Source organism: Nematolebias whitei, chromosome 3 (assembly GCF_014905685.2).
Source record: "Nematolebias whitei isolate Nwh7 chromosome 3, NemWhi1, whole genome shotgun sequence".
In the NCBI taxonomy this organism is placed as follows: Eukaryota; Metazoa; Chordata; class Actinopteri; order Cyprinodontiformes; family Rivulidae; genus Nematolebias; species Nematolebias whitei.
Window position 1 is genome coordinate 3,152,557 of NC_056500.1, and position 17,547 is coordinate 3,170,103.

General features: G+C 45.0%; 1 protein-coding gene across 1 annotated transcript; it reads right to left on the reverse strand.

The window, feature by feature from the left end:
* Nucleotides 1-9,866: 9,866 nt before the first annotated feature.
* On the reverse strand, nt 9,867-16,626 carry ntmt2 (N-terminal Xaa-Pro-Lys N-methyltransferase). The gene is made up of 4 exons (XM_037697880.1): nt 16,407-16,626; nt 13,225-13,397; nt 11,459-11,711; nt 9,867-10,625 (listed from the first exon to the last, which is right to left on the reverse strand). The coding sequence occupies exons 1-4, from the start codon at nt 16,603-16,605 to the stop codon at nt 10,369-10,371; spliced, it is 882 nt and encodes a 293-aa protein (XP_037553808.1). The 5' UTR covers nt 16,606-16,626; the 3' UTR covers nt 9,867-10,368.
* Nucleotides 16,627-17,547: the final 921 nt, after the last annotated feature.

The following is a 17,547-nucleotide window of genomic DNA, read 5'->3' on the forward strand; positions in this document are numbered from 1 at the left end:
CTTCCAACCTTCGCCCACCAAAGAAAAGCAGAATTAGGCCCCGCCACAGCTACATCGGTTTAATCAGGAGTTTATGGAGATGGTTGCCGTGCCCACAACTGTTTTCACATTTCATCAGTTTGTGGGCTCTGCCAGGGTGGGGCGTCGGCCCCGCTGCAAGAATTTAAACTTTTTCTTTTCCACACCGCCTCCCTCGCCCTCAGCTGGCACTTCGCCTCAGATGAGCAGGACTGCCTCAGACATACCAGAGCATGAGGAGTCAGCGCCGGGCTTCACTCAGGTCCCGCCTGGCTCGGATCTCAGGGTCTGGACTTCTGGCTCATTTCCTGCCGTCGTAAATATTGTGATGATTGAGTCTCAGACACAAACCACCTCTCTTCGGCTGACACTTGCTCTTTAGCAGCTGCAGACTTCTGCCTTCTGACGGCCATCTTGAATCAGGTGGAGCTGGAGCCGTTCAGTTCTCTCAGGCAACAAATCAAACGAACAGATAAAGGTTTTCTGTGGAGTTCTGGGCGTAAAAACAGGAAATGTTTTCAACGGTTATTTCCTAACCGCATCAATCAAAATGTCTGCTGTGAAAAGTGTCTGAGTTAATTTTTACTCGATCATTATCTCCATAATTAGAGTCACTTATTATTTTAGCTGCGCTCAAATTACCTCCTTCCCTGAACCAAACATGAGGAGCAAATTACTGTTCGTTTGGACTGAAGCTGCAGCCCGTGTGGGTCCAATAAACATCTGAGGCGTCAGGTTGTTCCTGTTGTGCGTCATAAAGTCTCAAACGTGCACTTCCTGGTTTCCTCTCAATTCAAACGTGACAACGAGGAAGAAAAAAAACCACCTGAGACTTACAAAGATGCTGCAAATGTCTCAGGCTCTGCTCAGAAACCTGCCTCCATCGTTTGTCCCCTAAACCGTAATATCCCCGTGGACTATGATGTTTGCATATGACACTGTGATCTGTGGTGAGAACAGGGAACAGGTGGAAGAGAACTTGGAGAGGTAGAGGTATGCACTTGAAAGAAAAGGAATGAAAGTCAGCCGTAGTAAGACAGAATTCATGTGTGAATGAGAGGGAGGAGGTGGAACAGTGAGGCTACAAGGAGCAGAGGTCACAAAGGTGCAGGACTTCAAGTACTTGGAGTCCACTGTCCAGGAACATGGGGAGTGTGGTGAAGAAGTGAAGAAGAGAGTCCAGGCAGGATGGAGTGATGGAGAAAAGTTTCAGGAGTGGTTTGCGACAAAAGGGTGTCAGCAAAGGTCAAAGGAAAAGTTTACAAGACAGAGGTGAGACCAGCTATGTTGTATGGTCTGGAGACAGAGACATGGACAAAAAGACAGAAATGGAAGTGGCAGAAATGAAGATGTTGAGGTTCTCCTCAACAAACTTTTCTTACTGATGAGGAAATCAAGCCTTTCTTTAAGGCAGTAGTGTTAGTTTTTACTATCTGCTCCTGCATCGTACTGAGGTCGTTCTGCAGGAACCAGGAGGTAAAAGCCATTAAAAATTAACTTTAAACTAAGAAACACATTGTTGTTTCCAGAAAAATAATCATCCAATTACAAAGCTGGGCGCAAGTTAGCTCCACACACAGACTGCCAGATGAAACTGAATAATAAAGTGTTGGCATCAAACCACAAGTTATTACTGTGAGCGGACCCCCGCGGCTGAAACGAGCTGCTCCTCGGCACTTCAAGAGGCAGGAAATACCTGCAGCCCAAGGGCCGGGGCTCTCGGGCCCCAGCAGATTTACTGGAGCAGCTAATGGGTCCAGCAGCGGGGCCTTCGTCTCCACCCTCCTCCTCCTCATGAATACATCACATGTCACTCAGAACCGGGTCAAACACATGGAGGAGCGCAGAAACACCTAAAACGCCCAGTTCCAGAGAATATTAAGGAGCGGGTCGGTGGTCAGGCGCAGGCGGAGGGAGCAGATTCTGTCCTCATCCAGCAGGAATGTGCGTTTGAATAAATGAGGTCCGGGAACAGAACTCTGGCTGGCGCTGCTGCTCTGTGCTGCAGCAAAATACGATCCAGGTCCAAGTTCTCTGCCAGAAAACAATAAAAACCTTTTTGTGGCACAAACCTGCTGAGAAGCGGTCGTGCTGAAATGAGTCTGGAGGACGAGCGTTCTTCAGAACATCTGAACGCAGCTGGAGCAGAACTTTACATCAAAATACGACAAAAAGGAGTTTGTTTGGAGGTCCACATCTGCTGAGCTCTGCAGAGACATGAGTTTTTATGTTTGGACCTCAGCCGAGGAGTAAAGAACAGAGACGCGTGGACCGTGTGGAACAGAGAACATGCACAGAAACACTTGACCCACACACTTGACGCTCCGGGCCTCGGCCCGCTCTCTGCTCTGACTCACGCTGAAAAAAAAAAAAGACTTAATCACGAGTGAAACCGCCTCGGTGGAAAATAACTCGCTGGGGCATGATGTGCATGTGCGAGCTATTTGGACTCATTACGCTGCGATCCTGAAAGGTTTGGGAATTGGAACCAGCGCCGAGGACGACGGAGCTTCCAAGGGCACCGGGAGAACCGGGCCCACATGATTTTGGATACAGCGTCACCATGACAACCTGGGAGGACCAGAGTGGTTCAGTGGACGATAAGGATGCTCTTCACCTCTAAAGGTTTTACACAAACTGACTGATCCAGTCTAGAGCCTCCTCCAGTGGCGGGGGCTCTCAGCTGGGGGGGGTTCTCTATCAGTCTCTCGTGCTTGTGAAGGAACTTTGGCCCACTCTTCTCTCCAGTGTTGCTTCAGTTCCAGCTGATCCAAGTGTCAGCTGTCAGACAAACGGTCCCACACTGGACCCTAGAACGTTGTCTCTGTGTGGTTCCTTGGTCCAGACCTGCATCCTATCTGGTCTCAGATGTCTTTAATCTCTTGTGGGACATCAAGTGCTGTCCTTGGAGTGGGGGTGTTTGCTGGGTTACCACTGTGACTCCATCACTTTGGGTCTGTTACCCTTAATTTTAGTGACAACGTTCCTGCAGCTACAAGCCCAGACCATCAGCCCTCCACCACCATGCTGCAGTGCATTCTGTGTAAACATCCGTCTTCTGGTCTGGATCTGGTCCAGAAGTCTTGTGCTTCCTTCAGCTGATGCTTTCAAACCTACGTCCTGCTGCCACTGGAGAGAAGAGGCCATGACCTTTGACCTGCTAACCCAGGCCTGTAGAGTCTGAGCTGCAGCTCATGCACGGTCTGACCTTCAGGGTGAATCAGCTCTCTGAAATGTTCTCCACGTGTGAATAATCTTTCTCTCTGTAGAATGATGGACTCTAGATGACCTTGGACCGTTCCCAGATTGACAGACAGCTACATCAGCTTTTCTAAAATCATTTCTGATGTCCTTCCGCCCTGGTGTTGTGCTAACACACGCCTGTATTCTCCAGAGCAGCAGAAAGAGTTGGTTCCACTGATGATGAAGGGCTCCAACGTGCAGCTGAAACTCCTCTTACCTCGCCTCGCTCCAGCTCTGAATCACACTCATGCTTTTCATGCCTTTCAAGCTTCTTCCAGATGGGACGAAATTCCTCCGTTTCTCTGCTTTTCGGAGCGGTTTGATCCATCAGACGTTCAGCAGAGAGGTCAGAGTTGCAGGAATGTTTCCTTCCCGGGGAGCCGTTTGGATATTTAACGTACGTTGGGCAGAAGTCAGGGCGATGTGTGCATTAAAGGAGTAAAGACGTCGACATTCGTCATTGTTTTATTCAGAACCCTCAGAGCCGGCCCGGCCTCCAAAACCCAAGAGTCTGAGCGAGGCCAGACGAGGAAAAGATAAAAACACGTCTCAGACTCTTGACGACACGCTGGGAGAATTAAAACGCAGCCAAAGGGAAAGCAAAGACGATCAGATCTGAGTAAACTGACGTGATTTACTGTGAGAACTGCAGCTGAAGAGGAGAGCACATTCCTGCAGCCTGAATCCTCCGGAGAGCCGAGGTCGGACTCATTTCTGTCTCTGAAACCGACCCGGCTCCAGATTCTGACTGACTTCAGGTCCCAGCGAGGCTCAGACCCTCGACATGTTTGGACCGGTTCCTCTGCTCTGGAAAAGGAGCTGACTCCAAACTCCTGAGGACGTTCATTGAGTGTTTGCACAGGAGGAAGTGACGTGTCCCAACAGCCAAACCTGAAAACTTGAAGCGCTTTTAGCGGCCTCTGGAGGCCACAGCTGGTGTTACACCCAAAACATGACAGAGCTTCAAATAGGTAGAAAACCGCATGTCCTGCTAAAATGCAGTGTGGACGCTTGAAGCTGAAGAACTCGCTGAAAAACAGCCGAAATTAGCTTAAAAAAAAACATGCTGAAATGTAGTTGAAATGGAAGAACAAGCCAAATCTAGATAAAGAAAACGGAAAGACTTTTAAGACATTTGAGGAATTAGGTTTAAATAAGCAGAAACGAGCAGAAACATTTGGAAATTAGTTAAATGAACAGCTGAAATTAGCAAAAAAGATAGCTGAAAAGTAGCTGAAAATGCAGAAAAAAGCTATCAGAAAAAAGTGGAAAGAACTGAAAGAAGCTCCAAAATGTTAGCTGAAAAAGCTAAAATTAGCATAAAACTGCTTAATAGTAGCTGAAATTGCAGAAAAAGCTGAAACTTGCAGACATAAGCTGAGAGGAGCAGAACAAGCTGAAATTAGCAGAAAGAAGTCAGAAGCAGCACAAAAATGTTGTAGTTAGCAGAAATAATCTGAAAGAAGCACAAAACAGCTGAAATTAGATTATTAAATTTGCAGAAGGAAGCTGAAAGAAGCCGAAGCAGAACAAAATGTGAAAGGAGCAGCAAAAGGCTGTAAACACATCTAAAGATCTGAAGGGTGTAAAATGAGCTCAGTTCAGTTTCTGTGAGATAAAAATGGCAGAAAATGCTAAATATTTAAAACAGCTAAAGTTGCACCAACACCAAAAGTCCCAGCAGGATTGTCCTGAAAGAGCCGAACGTTTTGATTCGTTGAAATAGATGAAAACTGCAGAACGAGAATTGTGATGAAAAACAAGGAAAAGTGGCTTCACAGTAGCGTGAACATAAACATTCACACTGTTGTTGTTTCTAAGAATAAAATGAACATTTATTTTATTAGCAACGTCTGCGAGACACTGGAGACCGTTTGAGTTCAGGATCTTCAAGTCAAATCATCAAACCAGATCAAAAAATGGAAAAGTTTCCTGCAGAAATGTCATGAAAGGATGAAAGGTACCTGAGAATAACATCTGAGCTCCTGTTAGTTATATAACTCTATCCTAGAAGGTGAAACTGACCTTAAAGTTTATAATCTAAGAAAAGATGCAATACTTTAAACAAAACGGAGGTAAAATGTCTCAAACCTTCAGAGCTGGTGTCAAAATTTAAATGTTTTCTGTAAATAAAGAGTCTGAGGTTGACATAAAACAAGTTATGATGTTGTAGCTTATTTTTAACATTTTAGATGATTCAAACAACAACTTAGTCCCTAAAATAATAATATATATATATATATATATATATATATATATATATATTTTTAGGTAGAAGGATAACAATGTATTTAAAAAATAATGTGCATTTAAACGTTTGTTTAATCTCCTGTAGTTTTAAGTTTAAACAAGAAGAAGCAATCTCCCATTTAAAGTTGTGCCGTGACCTTTGACCTTCTCTCCTACTGATAATATTTGGTACAAATAAAGATAAAAATCAAAACAGGCCTGTTAAGAAGGTTAAATACTTTTAATTAACGGCAGATTGTCAGACTCAGAAACTGGTTTGTTTTTGTTCAGTCTTTGTATTTTGTGTTCTCATCTGTTCACTTCCTGTTTTATTTTGAAGGACTGTTCCTGCTGTTTGAACTTTCTGCTCTAAGTTATCTTTTATTTTTAAAGGTTTCATATTTTCTGTAAACACTGAGAGTCGGGATGTTTGTTTAATCCCGGCAGGTTGATAAAGTTCGACCGTAGACGTTTTAAAGCTGATCTGCAGAAAGCACGAGTGAAGATGCTCAGACGTTTGTTCCGAGCAGTGACGTTAGAAGAAACGAGTCAGTTTCTCATATTTTCTTTGGGCTCTTGGAGCTGAAACGTTCCCAGACCTGAGCCCTGCGTTTGATTTAACGCTCATGTGACCAGACAAATTAGCGTTCCAGCGGTTAATGTATGCAAACAGCTGCAGAGGACGTTGAGCTCCATTAGAAATGATAGCTGTGAGTGTCGGGGAAGCTAACCGCTCCTGAAAAGGTGACAGCACATTTGGCTGCTGGAAGAAAGACGTTCACTTTGGGGCATTTTGATCTTTAATTCATGCTGGATGTGGAAAATCTGTGGATGCAGAGCTCATCAGGACCGAGTTCACAAACTGTCCTTTCAGGACTCGGCCCTCCTCGGCTCCCCACCCTGAGCCCAGGTCCGTGCACGCAGAACCTCTGAGTCCTGGACGGGCTTCACGCAGACACAAAGTGACAGGCCTGAAACGAAGCCAGGGCAGATATGAAAACAGGCACTGTTTGTCAAAACCAGGAAGTAATCAGGCCCCGCGTCCACCTCAGAGGCAGCAGCTGAAAACTATTAACCCCAAACAACCAGCGGCTTCGGCTGTTTGCCTCAGAAACAGCTGAAATAATTATCATAATGATCTGAGAAGATATCAGTTATCTTGTGTCCACACGGCCATTACTGTAGATGCCTTTAAATGAAACGAGCAGCTGTAATTACCCGTCTTTAATCCAATTAGTCTCTGGCACAAACGTGAGCTACATCTTTGATGCAAAAAGACTTTTATTTCTCTGACAACCGTCCCCACATCAAAGACAACATCAACGTTTTCAAGTGAAACTAGAGCCAAAACCTTCAGCTTTACACCGGCACCGTGAGAAATAAACTAAAATATACAACTTGTACTCAGATTAAAACACAAATATTTACATTCGATGCGTTACATGAAAATCTGAAGCACGAAACGACCTGAGAGCTCCAGAGTGAGATTCAAACACATCGAGAGGAAACATTTCAACCAGAGGAGCTGCGTTTCCTGCTGCAAAGCAGTGTGAACGCTTAAAGCTGAAGAGCTTGCTGAAAAACAGCTGAAATTAGCTTAAAACATGCTGAAATGTAGCTGAAATGGAAGAACAAGCCTAAATTAGCAGAAGAAAGCAGAAAGAACACATATTTGCTGAATTAGGTTTAAATAAGTTCAAATGAGCACAAAAATTATAGGATATCAGCTAAAAACGCTAAAATAAAAAAAATAAAAAACATCTAAAAAGTCTAGCCAAAATGGCCGAAAGAAGCTTAACTACAAGAAGGAAGTGGAAAGAGCTAAAATGAGCTAAAAAATGTGGAATTAGCTAAAAATGTTAAAATTTGCATAAAACAGCTAAATAGTAACTGAAGAAGAAAAAAACTGAAACTAGCTGAAAAAGCTGAAAGGAGCATAACAAGCTGAAATTAACAGAAAGATGTTAATTAGGCTGAAAGTAGCAGAAATTACCACAATTTTTTTATTTGTCTGAAAACAGCTGCAATCAGCTAAAATGTTCTAAAAAAGTAGCTGAAAAGGTAGAACAAGATTAAATTAGCAGAAGAAAGCAAAATGATTTCAAGTTTGCTGAAATGAGCACAAAAAGTAAAAATGATCTGAAAAAGCTGAAATGAGATAAAACAGCTGAAAAGTAGCTTAAAAAAGGCAGAAAGAAGCTGAAGTTACCAGAAGGAAATAGAGAGCACATGTTTGCTAAATTAGGCTGAAAAATATTGAAATGAGTGCAAAAAATACGGAATTAGCTGAGAAAGTCTAAATTAGCACAAAACAGCTAAATAGTAACTGAAATAGCAGGAAAAGTTGAAACTTGCAGAAATTAGCTGAAAGGAGCATAGCAAGCTGAAATTAGCAGAAATAAGTTAGAAGAAGCACAAGCATGTTTTAGTTAGTAGAAAGAATCTGAAAGAAGCACAAAACAGCTGAAATTGGATTATTAAATTTGCAGAAGGAAGCTGAAAGAAGCTGAAAGAAGCTGAAGCAGAACAAAATGTGAAAGGAGCAGTAAAAGGCTGCAACACATCTAAAGATCTGAAGGGTGTAAAATGAGCTCAGTTCAGTTTCTATGAGATAAAAATGGCAGAAAAGTTTAAATATTTAAAACAGCTAAAGTTGCACCAACACCAGAAGTCGCAGCAGGATTGTCCTGAAAGAGCCGAACGTTTTGATTCATGATTTGCCGAAACAGATGAAAACTGTGAAACGAGAATGATGCTGAAAAATGTACGGAAGAAAACGAATCACCGTAGAGTGAATGATCCGTATTGAGTCTGTTGAGGTCTGTCATTATTTTACGCTCTGCTTCCATGTTTGGATTCAAACAGCTGTGGCCACTAAACCACTTCCCTTCTGTTAGATTTTATAAATTATACGATGAAACTATTCCAACGCTTGCAGGTGTTTCATTGGTACAGAACCCCGGGTATGGGATGCCTGGGGTTCTGGGATAATAATAATTCTGGGAGCTCCATTAAATTCAGTTTTATAAGAGGAAAAGACACCTGGACACGTATCAGCAGTCACTTCACTTCAATCAGAGGAGCGGCAGGAGGTCACAGGTAAGTCTGGAGGAGGTGGGAGGGGAGGACCTGCCCCGAGCTTCACGGAGGAGCGGTGGGAAAAACAAAACAGGCTGTTTGGAATTTATTCCACAAACGTGTGGAAGAAACTAAAACTGAACGTTGGGACATCTCTCACCATCATCACAGTAAAGCACGGTGGTGGCAGCATCATCATGAGGGCGGTGTTTTCCATCGGATCAGATCATTTTAAATGATACGACTTATCAATCAGCTAAACAAAGTAGTCCTCTGGAAAACCAACTACAGAGAGACGAGGGGAAGGATTTAAGATTTAAAGAGACTGGGCCACAGAGCACCACAGTCAGGTTCCTAAATGATCTCCAGATATTAAATTATGTTTTAAAATTATTCCTTGTGTGGCTGATTTCCACCATAAAGGATAAAAACAGTCATAATTTAATACAAACCGCGGATAATAAACGGTTCATGTTGTCATTATTTCCAGCTTTATGTTTTTATTTGAAGGATCAGTTCGTTTAAAATCTGACAGGAACATTAACAATCGCAGTGTTGATGTAGAGTGGGCGGGGCCAAAACACGGGCTCTGAGCCTTCGGGAAGGCCTTGCAGGTGTTTTTTTTTTTTTTAACCACGTGAAGATTGGTGATGCATTCAATTGCATCCTGTAAATTTAAAAATCCAGACAGAAATTGTAGCTGCTCTAAAAGATGACGGTTAAATAATTTTCACCATTAAAGTTGTGTTTTGGTTTCATTTCATGATGAAATAAATTTGACAAAGTCTGTAAGTTCTGGGCTGTTAAATTTCAGTGTGAATTGTTGAAATTAGGGCAACGTGTTTTTGTGCTGCTGGTCGAGCTGCCGCCTCTCAGAGAGAAGGTCGCCAGATCAAATCCCGGGCCTTCCTGGGTGGAGTTTACATGTTCTCTCCGTGCTGCGTGGGTTTTCTCCGGGTGCTCCAGTTTCCTCCCACAGACCAAAAACATGCATGTTAGGCTGATTGGTAACTCTAAAGTATCTCTAGGTGAGTGAGAGAGTGAATGGTTGTTTGTCTCGTTTGTCTCTATATGTCCCTGTGATGGACTGGAGACCTGTCCAGGCGTCCCCGCCTCTCAGTGACTGCTGGACGTGGGCACCAGTGACCCCCGTGACCCGAACAGGAAGACGTGAGTAAAGATAATTGATGGATGGATTATTGAAATTACATGTTGCACTTGAATGCAAGAAACTGGATGAGACACAAGGCATGCTGGGTAATCTTGGGACAGAACTGGTCGGACTTTTTCAGGTTCTGTGTTCAGACGGGCCGTCCCTGTTGGTTCTGTTCAGTGTTGGGTGTTTGTGTTCAGGCTGTTGTTGGTGACTGTTTATTAAAAACCACGTGACAAGTCGGGGTTTGTTTCTGACGGATAAAAAGATCTTTTAGGTTTTATTGAAGGAGGATCGTAGTTTGGGTTTCATTCTGCTTCGTTTCCATCCAGAGCAAGTTCGTTTTCTTCAAGTAATTTAAAAGTGGAGCTGAAACCAGATCACGTGTTTGGTGAGTTTTAGGGTTCTGTTTGTGAAACGGTTCCACCGGGAGCGCAGAGGTTCTGAGCTTTAACGTCATGGAGACACAGAACCTGTCAGAGTTCTGCGACCCGTTGGTTCTACTTCCTGCTGAGGTTCTGCTGCAGAGCGGGGAAAAAGTTCCTGAGCAGAACCCGGCTGGGTGTCCGCACTGCTTCAGGATTAAAACGTGAGTCAGACCCGCAGAACCAGAACACGAGCGTTCATCCAACAATGGTCTGATGGTTCTACTTCATGGCGACCATCCAGACCGGCATGATGATCTCCGGGAAGCCCTCCTGCTTCTCCACGGCCAGGACCTCCAGGCCGGCCTTGGCGATGATGGCCTTCATGATGTCCAGGTGGCGGCTGATGCTGCTGTCGATGGGGTCCAGTTTGCAGCCCTGCCGGGCCATGTTGTCCTTCATGATGATGACGCCGTTCGGATGCAGACTCTTCTTACAGCGGAACAGGAAGTTCATCAGGTCTTTGTCGGTGAGATGACCTGAGGAGACAGAAACCAGGCGTCAGTTCTGAAGGTGTTTTTAAAGCACTGCCACCCATCCATTGCTCCTCTTCAGCTCCTGGAGGACACCGAGGTGTTCCCAGACCAAAGAAGATATTTAATCCCTCCAGCAAGGTCTTTGCCTGCTCCAGGTTCTTCTCCAAGTGTCTGGAGAACCTCCAGGGGTAGAGAGGCAATCTGCTCAGTCACCTCCTTATCTAACTCCTTCGTAGGAGCAGTTTCTCCACCCCAAGCTCCTCCTGGATGATGGAGCTCCTCACCTCATCTGAAGGTGAAGCTCATCCAGGATCTAATTTATTTAGTCCTGATCCAAACCTTAAGACCAGAGGTGAGACCAGGGATGTAGACAGAGCAGTAAATCCAGAGCTTTGCCTTTCAGCACAACTCCTTCACCATGACAGACTGGAGCAACATCCTCATTACTGAAGATCCTGATTTGTTGATACTTTTTAACAACCAAACCAAACTCTGCCAGAGTGACGGACTCTCCTAAGTCCTCCGTCCCTGAGCTCTGCTTCATCACAGGTGCACATGGTGGTCACATTAGGGGATCCTCATGGAGATCCTTCCACGACCAGCCAACACTTTCAGTCCAGATCAGAAGCACCCAACTCAAGCCCAGCCTGGTCTGGTCCTGTCCTCCTTTTCTGAAAAGACAGACAGTTTGCCTGAACCTCCTTGAGGCCAGCTTGAGTTCTCCTCCATGTTCTCTCAGATCTCAGCTCAGGAGAAGGTCGTGCACACGGATATTCAAAATGCTGGACAAGGTGCAGGAGCATGACCTTCAACGTTCTCAGAGAGCAGATACTCACACGCCACCCACTGCATCCAGATCACGTCGTACTTGTCCTTCGGCGGCGTGAACTCCTGCAGGTTGAAGCAGTAGTAGGTCTCGATCCGGTCGGCGTCGGCACCCAGATACTCCTCGTGCGCGTGGAGCAGGAAGTGCTCCATCATGTCCGCCATCTCTACTTTCTCAAACACAGGAAGGAGGACGCCTTTGGTCACACGTCCGATCCCACAGCCGCAGTCCAAAGCACACTGCGTCCCCGCCCCTCCAGGTCCCTGTTAGTAAAAAATCAGAAGGGATGGATTTACACTTTAATTTGTTTTCTGAGATCAAACTAATGTGAAACATCAACTTTACACTTTTATACTCCGGCGCTCGCAGGCGTCAGGTCTCAAAACGAGTCGACCTCGGCTCCTCAGATTTACCGCAGGGGAACAGAAAGTCGCCTCGCTTCAACCCTGCTGGTTTCTCTTCCCTTTCATTTGGTTTTCTGACCTCAGTCCAACCCCTCTGAACCGGGGGCCCCAGAGTGTGACTGCATGAACCAAATGGGGCCCCGAGGAGCTCAACTAAAGGGGCTTCCTGGTGTCAGTGAATTACTGCCACATTTCTCCGTTCATCTGTTTGAACTTGAAGCTTTGAATTCTTTTTCTGACTCGCATGTTTCTCAAATGAGTTTAAACAATTTATAGTTTTTATATTTTTATTGCGCAGGATGCTCCAAAGTTTAAAAAAAATGTAGCTGAAACTTAACAATGTGTTGAAACTGGACAGAAAAGTCCATTCAGATACTCGGCATTGTTAAATTAAACATCACAGCTCCGCTGGCCCAAACTTGAACTTGTTGTGTTTATGTTTGCAGCAGAAGAACTGTGGCCTCCTGGTGTCTGCTGCTCTTTAAAGCATCCACAGTTTGCAGTTTATAATTAGAGCAGCTGCAAAAGTCTGGGTCAAACATTTCTCCTGAATTAGCAACAACATCTCACCCAACTTCTAAATAAATCTGTATCCCTGTGGCATGCACACATGCAGAGGGACTTCAACTGTTTTAAGAAGTTACAACGTAGATGTCTCTTGATTTGAAGGTCCAGGAAGATCAGGATAATCTAGACGGTCTGATTGTCCAAATCCAACAGCTTCAGTCTTTTTTTCTTTTCATGTGAATGAAGTGTGAAATCATGCTTTGATGTAATCAGGCTAATTAAAGTGATTATTTTTTTCTACCTTTATGAACAAAAAAAAAAAAATTTGGACATTTCTTTAAAAAAAAAAGAACCCTGAAGACTTCAAAACTAAAACAGGAGAGGACCGTGAACCAGTCCTTGAGGAACGCCAAATGTAATCAGAGTTTTTATGACAGTATCTTCTGTTAAACTAGCAGTTTTTTCCCCTCACTTTATTTTTAATACTTTAAACAGTGTTAAAGTCATATCTGAACATCATTCTGTGACTCATAAAGCTGAACATTTTGTACATTGGGTTGAAAATTTTCTCATCTGGAATAAGAAGTTCCAACTAAAGTTTAAGGAACTCGTTATAAAGAAGGAAGCTATGATCCTGAGCTAATCTTAGCTGCTAAAGCTAACATTTTGTAAGCTTCCACCATACTCTTTTGACAGTACAACTCCAGAAACAAAAGAGAGAAGAAAGTCTTGTTGGAACAGAGTCGTGTGACCTGCAGCTTCCTCGGGCATCGAGTCTTAGCTGCTTTAAGGTCAAGCTCATGAATAAACTCTGCCATGAATATCAATGTGTCACCAAACAGGCAGAAACTGAACAACAACTCACCACAAACCTCTTCAGAAACTGGCGGGAACCTTCCAGGTCCACGTTGCATATCTCCACAAAATCTCCCATCATGCCCTCCTCCGAGGCTGGGACGTCCTCGTAGAACTTCTGAGCCCTGTAGTAGAACTGCTTCTCACCTTTGATGTACTCGCAGGTGACCGGGAACAGCTTCACTGTCGGCACACAGAACAGACGGCATATTTAATCTGGTCCAGTATCCAGATGTTCAAGACCAGTTAAACTCGAGGAAGTCCTTCAACAAAACTTTGTACATCGGATCCCTCAGAGACGTTGTGAGAACATTCCTGTGTCCACCATCCTCTGTTCCTCTTCTTGTTGCAGCTGCAAGAAAACCTGTGGGTTTTGGTTCTGAGTGGTCCTTTAAACCAGAACCAGAACCAAACATGTCAGTTCCAGGAGTCTGAGGATGTGAAGCCAAACGTGTTGGTTGGAGAGGTTCAGAGAGCGACGGTTTCTGAGCCTTCAGAACTGGAGTTTGGCCTCATCAGACCCTGATGGCTGGTTTGAGTCAAACTAACGTGTCCTCGGAGGTCCCTGGTCTGAAAGGACAGTTTCTGCTCCCTGGGACGCTCTCTTGCACAATCGGGACGATTTATTCGCTGAACCACCGTGACGTTGTTAGAGTTCTGAGCACGTTTTACACCGTCACAGACCGATCTCGCTCTGACACCTCCATGCACACCTGAAGACCTCGGTGAGACCCTGCAGAGCCCAGCCTGGTTTGATGTTGTTGTGGGGGCCGTCCAGTGTGGTTTAACTGGTTTAACCTCGTTACTGGACGGACGACAAACTTTCAGACACCAGAGGTTTTGAAGGTCGTTCAGACCAAAGAAGTCCTGAACTTTGAATCAAAACTGGATCCACAAAACCCATTTCATGACTCGTTTCCAAAATGTTGATGCAAAGTTAAAACCATTTAATTGAACTTTAAAAAAATAAAATAAAATAAACAAAATATAAAATGTTTGTCTTTCCTGATCAGCTTCATTGAAACCATGTTGCTCTGTTAAATGACGGTTTTTCAAAGTTCTCCTGAGTCCTGGAAGATAAAAAAATTTATTTTTTCATGCAGCTCCTCTGAGGACTCATAAATTATTAAACGTTGGTTTCTGCTTCTCTGTCGATGTAAATACTTGAATTATTTACCAGTTTGCTGGAAAAATCATTTAAGTGACTTTGATCCAGGAGAGAAACGCAGACCTCCGTCACCCCAGAGACGCTCCAGGTTCTCCTGGGGGACCCCCAGGTGTCCAAGAGCTTCACCTTACAATTCAACCCTTCCTTCACCATGACTGACTGAAGCAACGCCCTCACTACTGTGGATGAGGTCCAGAACCACCTCAGTGCATGCTGAAGGTCATGGCCCAAAGACACTAACAGAACCATGTAACCCACAAAAAGCAGGATGAGACCCTGAAGTTTCCTAACTAGACCCCCTCCTCTCTGACTCCTGTCCATGAAGACCACAAGCAGGGTCTGAGACCAGGGACATTCTGGAGGAGTTCAGCCTGTGCCGAGAACGAGCTGGACTTTGGGCCGAGGATGGTCCTGGTGGTGAAATCAGACCAGTAACAGCAGAACCAAAGGTTTGGCTCCATCATCCTGAAGGAGCTGAAGTTTCTGTTAGCGAACACGACAGCCGGCTGCTGCTGCGGATCAGATCTCAGGAAATGATGGATGATAATTAGATTGGCCGAGAACTATAAATGTCTCGGCCGCTCCCGACACGTCCGAGGAGTCTGTCCTCCGCCGAGACGTTATCTGTCTGAGAACTGAGCGGTTCAGAACCCGAACAACTGCTTCCACGAAGCAGCCGAAGCTGTCGCTGCCTCTGATCTGCTGAGCCGAAATAAACCCTCGACATTTACAGGAGCTTAGATCACATCAGGGAGGGGGTGCAGTTGTCAGAGATCTTCAGCTGCAGGATTCATGACACCAAAGTGAAACACTAAGACCTGCCCCCCCCACCCCCCCCCCCCCCCCCCCCCCCCCCCCATGCAAACAGACAAGAAATCTCTTCTGTGCTACAAAGTTTGAATAGTTTAAAATATAAAACAGATCAAAGGTCTTTAAAAACTGATTTGTGATTTTAAAGAGGGGACTGAGTTCGATGAGCAAGCTCATCCCAGGATGACCTTTGACCTTCGGTGTCACAGAACGACGCGCTTCGTTAGCGTTGCTGTCAATCTGCTCGTGTACGTTCATGAAGAGGCAGATTCTGCTCCAAGAGGTGAAGTCAGGCGGCGGAGGCCTTCACACCGACTGACATGAGTTAGGGCGCTCATGCCTGACGTTCCAAACCATTAATGGGTCTCGGATCGGGTTGATGGGCAGAAAATAAAGAAGGAGCCGCAGGTCGGGAGCTCCTGTTTCTGCAGAGCGTGGTCCCATGGCGGGTCTGTGCGCATCAGCAGAGGAGAGGCTCGAACGGTCGTGTTTTCAGGCTTCAGCCGTTTGTTCCTGAAAGAGAGGAGACGAGCTCCTGGAGGGTCGAGGTTCTGGAAGCTCGTCGAGTCCAATAAGTCTGGTAATAAGTTTTAGAAACATCTCAAAGAGTCAAAAGGAAGTCCAGAAGTCTTTGACTGCAGTCCTGGACCTGGGGCGGTCTGGGTCAGCGTACGTTCAGAGCTCAGACCGAAGGAACAGCAGCTGGAGCGAAGGAGCCGCAGGAGGCTTCCATGATGCTGAAGAGAAAGAGCTCATCCTCCAATCAGAGCCTTCAGAGCAGCATCAGAACGAGGACGCTGCTTTCATTAAATCTTTGTTTTCAGCAGCAGTTTCTGAACTGGTGTTGGTGGTGAAGCTCCAGCAGATGCTGGTCGTTCGGTTTGCACCTCGTGAACGTGTTAGTAAAACATTTGTCTTGTTGGTACTCCGGCTGCTCTGTGCTACGGGTCTTTGAGTCTGGGAGGCCTAAAGTCCCCTGCACTTGTATTTTAGATCTTGTTATTCAGAGTTCTGATGGATGTTTGAAGGAGTTGATTGATCATCAGACCAGCACTTCCTGTTTTTATACTTGAACAACAAACAGACAGGAAGTCCATAAAACCAGATAATAAAATGTAAAGTTTGATGAGTCTGATGAAACAAAAGACAAAATCATATGAAACGAGTCAAGAAGTTGATTGTGTACGCCTGACGGGCGACGGTGTAACTCTTACCCAGGGGGATCTTCTCCACCAGGTAGAGGTAGCTGGCGAAGAACTCGCTCCTGAGCGTGTGGTGCAGGTGGAAGGACATGCTGTGGCGACACATGGTGTCGTCCGTCTCCTTCCAGCGGTCCCTGAACGCCTGGTGGGCTCCTTTGTACTCAAAGTTTGGAGAGGAGTTGTTGTTCTCGTCTTCCATGGTGATCTCCATGTTTGTCTCTTAGTCCAGGAGCAGTGTGAAGGAGGCGGAGGAGCTGGACAGCTGCTAAATCTGTGCAGCTGAGAGACGAACGCCCCCCTGCAGCGCTCAGAGCTACAGGATCTTCTGCTGTGGGGGGGCTGAGAGGCTCCAAGCTTTAAATACCGACCATTCATCTGACTCCCACTGGAAGAACTTCAGTTGACGTGTTTGTCCTGAAGAACCTGATCCCAACAGAACAAAGAGATTATTTTATGTTGTTTCACAGAAAAAAGTCAATAATCTTTAACCGCTTTGTTCCACAAACACACATTTATTCCTGTTTCTCTAGTTCAATCCATGACCAAACACAAGTTTTATTAACTGCATATATATGTACATATATATATATATATATATATATATTATATATATATATATATATATATATATATATATACGTTGTATATACATTTATATATACAGTATATAGGGAGCAGCCGAAAGAAGAAAACAACAACAAAACAAAAAAATGTATATATGGCCATCTTGTATTTGATCGTGGCACCCAACATTCGATAACAACCTTTCTTTAGGATCTGCGGTGGAAGTGGTCTCCAGCTACAAGTACTTGGGTGTGTACCTGAACAACAACCTCAGCTGGAGCAACAACACCACCAGCCTGATGAAGAAAGATCATCAGAGACTCTACTTCCTCAGGCGGCTGAGGCGAGCTGGTCTGGAAGCTCAGTCCTCACCTCCTTCTACAGGTGTGCAGTGGAGAGCATCCTGTGCTCCAGCATCAACGTGTGGCATGGAGGCTGCACAGCTGCAGAAAGAAAAGCTTTGCAGAGAGTGGTGAAGGCTGCACAGAAGATGTTGGAGTCAGTCTCCCCACCATCACAGACATCTACACCTCCAGATGCAAGAAGAGGGCCACCTGCATCATGAAGGACCACACTCATCCAGCACACA